The sequence below is a fragment of the Amyelois transitella genome, chromosome 14 (genome assembly GCF_032362555.1).
Source record: "Amyelois transitella isolate CPQ chromosome 14, ilAmyTran1.1, whole genome shotgun sequence".
NCBI lineage: Eukaryota > Metazoa > Arthropoda > Insecta > Lepidoptera > Pyralidae > Amyelois > Amyelois transitella.
This window is the reverse complement of record NC_083517.1, coordinates 4821655-4830710: the sequence shown is the minus strand read 5'-3', so window position 1 is coordinate 4830710 and position 9056 is coordinate 4821655. Positions and strand designations below refer to the sequence as shown.

Sequence of the window (9056 nt, the reverse complement as noted above, 5' to 3'; positions counted from 1 at the left end):
TAGCCTTCGTTAATTACTGCCAAGTAACAATGTTAACAACAAGGAATAATTTTTTCTCCGACATTTACAACAGGATAATATAAATTTTGTAGTGATTGTATCGCGTAGTGTTTACCTTCAAATCAAAAGTTAGTTCTTATATCTCCAAATTATTATATCACTTATAAAAACAGATTACTTTAAATTAAATTATATTTTTTTAGGTATATTCACTTTACCACAGCAGCCCTAGACTCTGTCTCATTTAAAAAGAAAAATGTCATTTATTTCCCATTACATACTGAATTCCAGGATGTTCTCTCGTAGTTCTCTCCTACACCTTTGAATAAGAAACATACGAGTTAATACAAAGTTTCAACTTCCTACGTCCACTAGTTTTTGCCGTACACTGTCTGTCAGTTAGTCGCTCAGTAACGCATGTGCGTATAACTTGATTGAGATGATTACTGGCTCTACCAACCGAAGCACCTTAACAACATTATCAGAACTTACTCGTAATACTCCCATTCCGACGTAAGCCAGGGATTTTCTTATTCTCGCGGTCAGCTCAGACGGCCCAATATCAATTACCACTAAGAGGCAAGTCATTGTTAAACTCTTTTCTAAATTGTAACGATAAAATATCTTTTGTAATGAAAACTTCCTTTTCACTTACCATATTCTAGTTGAAGATATATTTTCGTGTAGTATACAGTATTGTAACGTTCATTATAAATCTTTTTATATTTAGACGATAATTATAGTGTTCAATCAAAATACCAGTATGGCATGTACTGTTTGTTATACACAAACAGCGATATCGTTATCAATTTCTATACGAATAATACATAATTTTATGTTTTTTTTTAATTAGAATCACCACTCGTTTTCTTCGGTATAGGAGTACATATAAAAGCTGGAGAAAAGTAATTTTTAGAAGGTATTCTTTTTCCTTAAATAACTTTATCCTTGAGAATAATTGGACATCCAGTCTTTTACTTCCGCGTTTATGGAGCTTAATAACAAAATATAATTAATTACCTTGTAATACATAATAACTAACGAGCCACGTAACAGGAAAATCTTATCGAAATGGTCTTTTCATTTCGATACTGTACTACTGTTAAATAATTTGGAGAGGTCCGTCATTGGAAATATTATTTACCCTGTTTGGAATAACTTACATTAAAATTTGATTTAGGTATATACACTTAGGCTTCTGCTAGTAGACAGCATTTTGTTAAAAATATTAAATCTATATCTACCTCTGGAGGTGCATAATGGCATATTGAATGGCGACTCACGATCCGAATCGGCTGTGGAATGAAACTCCAAATTTTAACCTCAACTCAAAAAATGAGTTACTTTTGATAGGTACTAAGTTTTGCAGGTCGGTATAGTAAAGCAGCTTTTTTAAGAACGGGAATATTAGGATTATAACGAAATTTAAAGTAGCTGTATATCCTGCTCTGCTCAGGGCTTCACTAATGAAAAGTTATTAAAATGCCTTCGTCACTTGTTTTGGTATGTCAGATCTAAGGCTGTGTGTACCGATAAATATTTTCTAATGTTCCTTCGATAAAAATAAATCCCAAACTATTTCTTAAACGTCTTATGAAAGCAGAACTAGAGTAAGAAATGCTGTCTTATAATAATGTCTGAGTTTCTAAATGATTTCGTCATTACTTTTATCTGTATGTCTTTCAGGAATATCATACATACATATATGCAGGAATTACAGGGATTTGCCGAAACTGTTACCAACGTGTCTTGTTCTATTAATAAATGAATACTAAATTGCATAAAATCGATTTATCATGGCCTTATTCGAAAATGATTACATTTATCCTATTTCAGCACAAAGCAAAATATATGAGTGTGCAATAAAGCTCATCACTTAGGCGAGAGCGCCCAGTCGATTTACCAAATTGCTACGGGAATCAATTTGGCTGAAATTGGCCCGAATTAACCAATAATTCAATTATCAATCACAACACCCCACGATCTACATATATGAGAGTACAATTAAAATTACTTTGTAATACTATAGCGCCATAATGAATGAATAATTGGTATTTATTCGTTATGTGTATTTGTTTTATTATGGCCGCAGTAATTATCCATTTAATTAATGATGATTGTAAAAAGCTATTGCAATAGGATGTAATATTTGATATTTGACATTATGCTATGTGTTTAATTTCTAATAATAGCGATACTTTAAGGTTGACTGTTGCGAATGAAACGGTCATAAGTAGGTACTCTACAATCTGGGGTATCGCCCTTAGAGAGAAAGTTGAGAAATATTATTTGGTGATATAATTCAAAGATAAAAATAATAATACGTAGGTATCTCGCCTTTATTCATGTTCATAAGGCCATTTTTACTTTTATTATTTAATGTAAGACGTGCTAATTTCGTCTTTTTGTAAATGCCAATTAACTAGATAAGGCTTTTTATAAAATGTACTGTCAATGACGAACAAATAAAGGTCGTGTTAAATAAAGATCAATCAATCAGGATTGACAACACATTTCGACGAATTTCTGGATTATCGAAAAGCCTTTCCTGTACACAATCCTTTAAAATTTAAAGTTCTATTGTAATTTATTTCACGCATTTTTATAAACCACGTTTACCGCATACCGTCAGGTGGGCTATGTATGCATGTTTGCATACTTAGTAGAATGATTAAAGGTTCTTCATATCAAAGGTATAACGTGATGGCAAACAATTTTCCCATAATAAAAATAAGGCTTGATATCCGGAGGAGCATGAAATATTACACAAATGTTCCTGATTACAAGTGAGAATCGACTTAGTAAGGGTTCAGACCTTTATTCTCTAAGGAAAGTAAGGGATTAAAGATTGTTGAAGTTTAAGTTTCCAATAAATAATATAATTGATACATTGTCTTATAATCGTAAAGTAAAAAAGGATAAAAGAAGATATTAAACTTATCAATCTCTTTTCTTTTTACATTTTTTCATCCCATGTACTCAAATAAGTATTTTTTCCCCTTTAGTTAATCCTGAACTTTGGTGTAATTTATCTCCCACTGATAACGATAATATATTTAACCAAACTAGGATATTGTGCTATATTGGACAAACGAACTCAATGTAAGTACAAAACTGTTATGATGAACAATAAGTGACAAATAAATTCACTAGTTTATAAGTTTCAAAGGTACGGCCGGCATTGAACTCGGTGGTATTTTTTTCTTAAAAAAAAAACCATTGAATTGAACGGAAATGAGACAACGCTAACCGGTTTTTCACCGGTCTGTTGGAAGGTGCCTTTTTTATGTCGAGCCTCGGCTGGCTCATTCACAATGGTTGAGCTTTAACGATGAATTCTACGAATATTTGTGTATCATTCTTCCTTTGATCCTGTTATGTTCATAAAAATCCATTCATTTTATCTAGGTTTTTGGTAGATTTAAGAAGACGTTAAACGCAATAACACCTTATTAAGCGTTAATTAATACGTAAGTTGTTTGCTATTTCGTTTAAAATTATTTTGTCCTAATAAAGTGAGAGATTAACCCATTATTATTATCCCAACTTATGTATAAAATGATTTTATACATATTTCTAATTTAAATTTATGACAAAGTAATGTAATCATAATAATATTAAGTATTTTTCAATTAAATGCTCTCTGTGAGTGGCATAAATTGCCACTCAGTCTGATAACCAATATTGGTGGCTTTTTGAGTAGGATATAGGTCAGTGATTATAATGATAATAGATATAAATAACTCTTGAATAACTGTTTGATGTCGCATATTAAATTATTAAAGACTACTTACCCACTCCTTTTGTAACAGGCTTCCTATTATACAGGCTTCATTTGTTTGTTCAAAGAGCATAATTCAAGTGAAAACTTTGGGCAATTCATAGCTACCCTAAAAATATTTGATTTGAAAAATGCACTGTCAGACTAGGATTATTTTTTGAAGAAGCTCTTATAGGTATATGAACTATATTGCAAACACTGAATATTATTATCGTGTATATATCTAAATATTTCATGATTAACCGAGCAACATTTATTTGAATCTATTCTTAATTCATCTTTTAGCATCATCATATTTGTAACTAAAGTTGAAGACTCAGTTGCGTTGAAATCTTTGTTGCTTCAGGTAAGCCACATTTTGTAGGGTCGTAAGTACCTCAGTTTTAACAAAAACAAAACATTAGATTTCACAATCGCCGTTTTTATTTGTCTTCTGTCTATTTACTTCTCATTTTTATTTTTTTCAAAACATAAATTTAACATCCAGTTTAGTACAATAAGTAACATCGATCGTATATTACATTATTAAGTATGTTAATTACTTGTACAATTTTGAAGGGAGTTGAACATCGTTGGATAGTATATTAACACGTGGCTTACACTGTAAATACTCATACTATTATAATTATAACACCTATATGTGAACAAATCAACAATAATTTTAATCATTATTACAATAATTTGGCGATCATTTATAATACCATTCCGTATCTTATACAACTTACACTTACATTCTTCAAACTAATCAGTCGCGGACTCTTCACAATTCGGTCCAGTTAAACCTTCCATCCAATAACTACCTAAATAAATAATATAATACAAAAAATACTATACTAACAACCCGTGTAGGTATATATTATATACCTACGTAATATATAATCGTACGTATAAATGCTTCTTAATTTAAAATATCTATAATATACAGTGTGACATCGTTAAGATATGTAGCAACTATTTATGAACAGTTTAAACATCTGTTGCACAGCCATCCTGGAAGCTGTCATCGCCTATGGGCCTTGTAATCGTTAGGACACGTTTAAGGGACGACACTGGAGGTAGTACAGGTGGCGCTCGCTGCCACACGCGCAAAGTGCGAGCACCCACTGGGAGGCCATAGTCTGCAGGATATGGTCCTTCTGCCGGAGTTGCCTGCACCGACGTGGCAGATATGTGAGATCTAGGAAATGTTCGACTTGTAAATCCTAGATTTTCTTGTGAGCCATCAACACTATAATTTTCTATAATGGGCGTTCGGTCAGTATAAAATGCAGGGATTGCTGAACTGACAGCGTGTGACAGCTGGCCTGTTTGATTCATTTTCATGTGTTCCCACATACCTGACGGGTATAACGAATCAGAAGCTTCACGTGCGTACTCACCGCTCTCTGGTCGAGGAGCACTTTCTGGTCTTGTGTCATTGATAAGATCAGGATCGATTGTTGCAGATACTGTTGGTGACACGATCATACCTCCATGGGTAACAACACTTCCCCGTCCTTCATAATGGTATGTTGAATATGGTATATCATTAACTCGTGGTGGTTTAGATACTGGATTGCACTTCGGATCTAGATAGCTTGAAGAATCTTGCCTATCTGCAAGCACTGCTACATGGGGTCTATCATCAGCTGTAGGATGCACTTCATTACCAGATACGACTCTATCTAAAGTGTTCGGGGCCTTACTTTCGCAGACGGGTGCTGGGCGGAATCTTATAAATGTAACAAGGAGCGCCAAGGTAATGACAACAAAAATTAAAAACAATGCCACTCCCAGGCTTGCTATTTGAGCGCTCCCCAAAGACGCCATTCCCACAGCAACTTGCGTAACATGAACAGTAAAGTTAACTTCGGTATTGCCACCTCTATTTTGTGCGACACAATAAAACTCAGTTGAATCGGTATCTTGTGTATTTGTAAGAACTAATGAAGATTTCTTTTTAACGTCACCATCTTCAAAGATATATACCTTTTGGTGTGAATTAAAAATACTTCCATTTAAAAGTAAATGGCCATTCCAATACCAAGTTATGTTTGCACTCGGTATAGCTTCTGTTTTACAAACAATTGTTGCATTTGATCCTACTTCAGCCTCGATGTATCTGCTCACAGGTAAGATTTCAGGTTTACATGCAAATTCCTCGATTGATAACTCTGCAAACTTGCGATTAGCTAACCGAGCTGGACCTGAACAAGTCGAAGTTGGAGTCAGATTTTTTTCTAATAGCCAGATTTTTAGATTTCTCAGACGGCAGTCACATACTAGCGGATTATCAGAAAAATCAATCGTTTTCAGGTTCTGCAATTTTTCCAATGATAATAAAGGCAGGTCTCTAAGTTGGTTTTCATTCAGTTTTAGAGATACTAAAGCTTGAACATTTCTAAATGCGTTAGGGGCGATTTCCCGTATTTCACATCGGGATAAATCAAGTTTTACCAGGCTTCCAAGATTTGTTAAGGAATCTGAATGTATGATACGTATTGGATTTTGAGCCAGTATTAGGTCTCTTAGAAAGGGGACATGCTTAAATGTAGCCATAGGGATTTGGGTAAGTAAATTTTGACTTAGATCTAATTCCACTAGATTGGTAAGATCTTTGAATGCTCGTTCATCTATTTGACCTATACTACAATTTCTTAAATATATTTTTTGTAAATTTACAAGTCCAACACGAATAAAAACTTCTTGAGGAAGTATCTGCAGATTATTGCCAGAGAGATCCAATATTTGTGTTGCAGGATCCACCTTCTCAGGCACGGTGATGAGAGCACGTTTAATGCACTCCGCAGCTTGCTTGCCTGCTTTCCATATACACTCACACACAACTGGACATGCTCCAGGAGGCGCCAGAGCAGCCAAAGTTGTTTGCCACACTGTCACAGTTATTACAATAAAAAGCCACCTCATTTTGCTAAGTGTTTCAAATTTCATAATTCACATTATCTATCACTGTGCGAAGTTCACACTGAATCCTTTAAATCCATGAAGTCACTAATCACAAAATCCAATTTTCAACAGAGCGTCACGTCTATGTTTCTGTATCGAATCACATCACTAATCGAGAAAGTTGTGCAGGCGAACATCGCGACACGATGCGAGTCTGCCACGGCAGTTTACGAACTGAGAGAGAGGTATCGTCTTTTCAATACAAAGAGCTGAACGCATGCGTGCGGGGGTGCGGGCGCCCTTCGCCCCGCTCTGCGGCTGCACGTCGGCCGGCCGCCAGTCGAGTCCCCTCTCCGAGTCAACTGTTGAAAGAATTCCAAAAGTGTAATTTTCTACCTGCCGTGGTCGCCGGTCCAATATTCCTCTCACTGAGGCATCACGTTCATTCATAAATACCTGAGCTGGTGGCGGCGGGGTGACTGCGACAGGGCGCTAGTTTCGATACACAATGTGGGGATTCAATGCCGGCACGACTGCGGCACGCAAATCTTTTCAATTGTTAGACCGTACAATATATTTTTGTAGTGCTCACGTCGGACCCGCCGCCGTCACGTCAGGTAGTGACTAATTATAGACTTAAAAGGAAAGCAGGTATACGAGCTGACAATAACACAGGATGTAGTACAATGAATACGACGGTTTCATTCATAACTTCTTTCAATGGATAGTGGGATTTTAAATTGACGACGACAATTTCGCGTTTACACGCACACGCACAGCAATTCTTTTTCACCGATTAAGATAAGGCACAGGCAAACAATAATACAAAAACACGGTAGCGTACGATGAATTGGCAAATGGTAGAAATAACAAAAATAAATTACATACAAATATTACCTAAGTTTATTTGAATTAATTTAGCAATTATATTATAGACGAAATAATAACACTACAATAAGAGAAACTACAAGTATCTATACATAAATAAAAACAAATAAGTGTATTTTTAATAAATCTTGATAAACCAATCCATACAGTTATTAGAAAATCTAAAAATCGTTAAGTAAAATTAATAAGTAAACGTAAAACATTTTTAGACACGTAAAAATACATACATAAAATCACACCGCTTTCCCGGAGGGGTAGACAGAGACTACCTCTTTCCACTTGCCACGATCTCTGCATACTTCCTTCGCTTCATCCACATTCATAACTCTCTTCATGCAAGCTCGTAACGTAAAAATAAGTTTAACAATTTGCTGATAAGGCGAATCACATAATAAATTTAGGTATTAATTAGACGTAGCTTACTACGTAGGTAAACCAGGAAAGTGAGAACTTTGTGGCTGAAAAGTCTAAGAGAATTGTTTAACCTGAATACCTGGTCGGTGCAAAAGCTTCAATAGTTAACATAACTATATACGATGATGGTCGATAATTTTCTTATTTTGATTGAGAAGCTGCACTATATGAATAAGACTTTTAAAGAGCACATAGGTGTTTTTTTCGGCTAAGAAAGTACTAAGGCTGGATTTCCCAAAATTCCCGTGGGGACAAAAATTTACGAGATATTTCATATTACACAGGCAGAGAAGCGGACACTCTTTAATTTAAATCTTGAAACCTAATAGCCCTATATTTATTAATAATGCCGATAACGTACTTTGAAATGCGTTCTCGTGTTAAAACAAAAGCGGTTCTACCCCTATAGGGTCTATGGTAAACATGTGCAATTACCGAACAGGTATTGGCACGCGGCTGGCACACGGCCATGTGCGCCGTCAGCTGTTGTCTCCCGCGACACCTGGTTGGTGGCATAGCGACGCGTGACTACCTTGCAGTATCCCTTATAGGGCTTCGAGCTTTATAATTAAGTCAAATAACACCATATGCCTCGGGCAGCTGTAAAAGGCCAGCTAAAAGAATTATGCGCGTACTTTAATTGTCAATGAGCGATCTTTGTTGAAAATTGTCTCTATGATAAGTAGATATTTTAGGTTAAATATTGTCATTACACCCTTTTTAAAGTTTATAGATATGATAGCTGATGGTGATCCTGGATGGACTTTTGCTACCTTTGCAGGGAAATTTTGGCTACACCGTCAGTTGCCCGAATGTGCAGGTTTCTTCGTGTTTTCGTTCACTCAAACGAATGAGACAAAACATAAAAGAGATTACCTATAATTTCATGACCGCTGTATAGGATTTGAACCTGTGCTGCTCTGTGATACCGGCTTCTTTCATCACCTTTTGAAAACGTTTGGACGACCGAAGCTCTTCTGTGAAGGTACCATGTAAATATGTAATTTAGAAAAAAAAATGTTGTTTATAAAGCCACTCCGTACGAGTGTACCTAAATAGTACCATAATATTTATTAAAACGCAAATT

General features: G+C 35.4%; 1 protein-coding gene across 1 annotated transcript; it reads right to left on the bottom strand.

Annotated features, from left to right (window-relative positions):
- Positions 1–4202: 4202 nt before the first annotated feature.
- Positions 4203–6887, bottom strand: LOC106135392 (uncharacterized). Its single transcript, XM_013335676.2, has one exon. It carries the CDS (start codon positions 6710–6712, stop codon positions 4748–4750), a length of 1965 nt encoding a protein of 654 aa, XP_013191130.2. The 5' UTR covers positions 6713–6887; the 3' UTR covers positions 4203–4747.
- Between the last annotated feature and the right edge of the window lie 2169 nt (positions 6888–9056).

Excerpts from the sequence above, each read along its gene's own strand:
- LOC106135392 (XM_013335676.2), bottom strand. The coding sequence starts at position 6,712 with ATGAAATTTGAAACACTTAGCAAAATGAGGTGGCTTTTTATTGTAATA.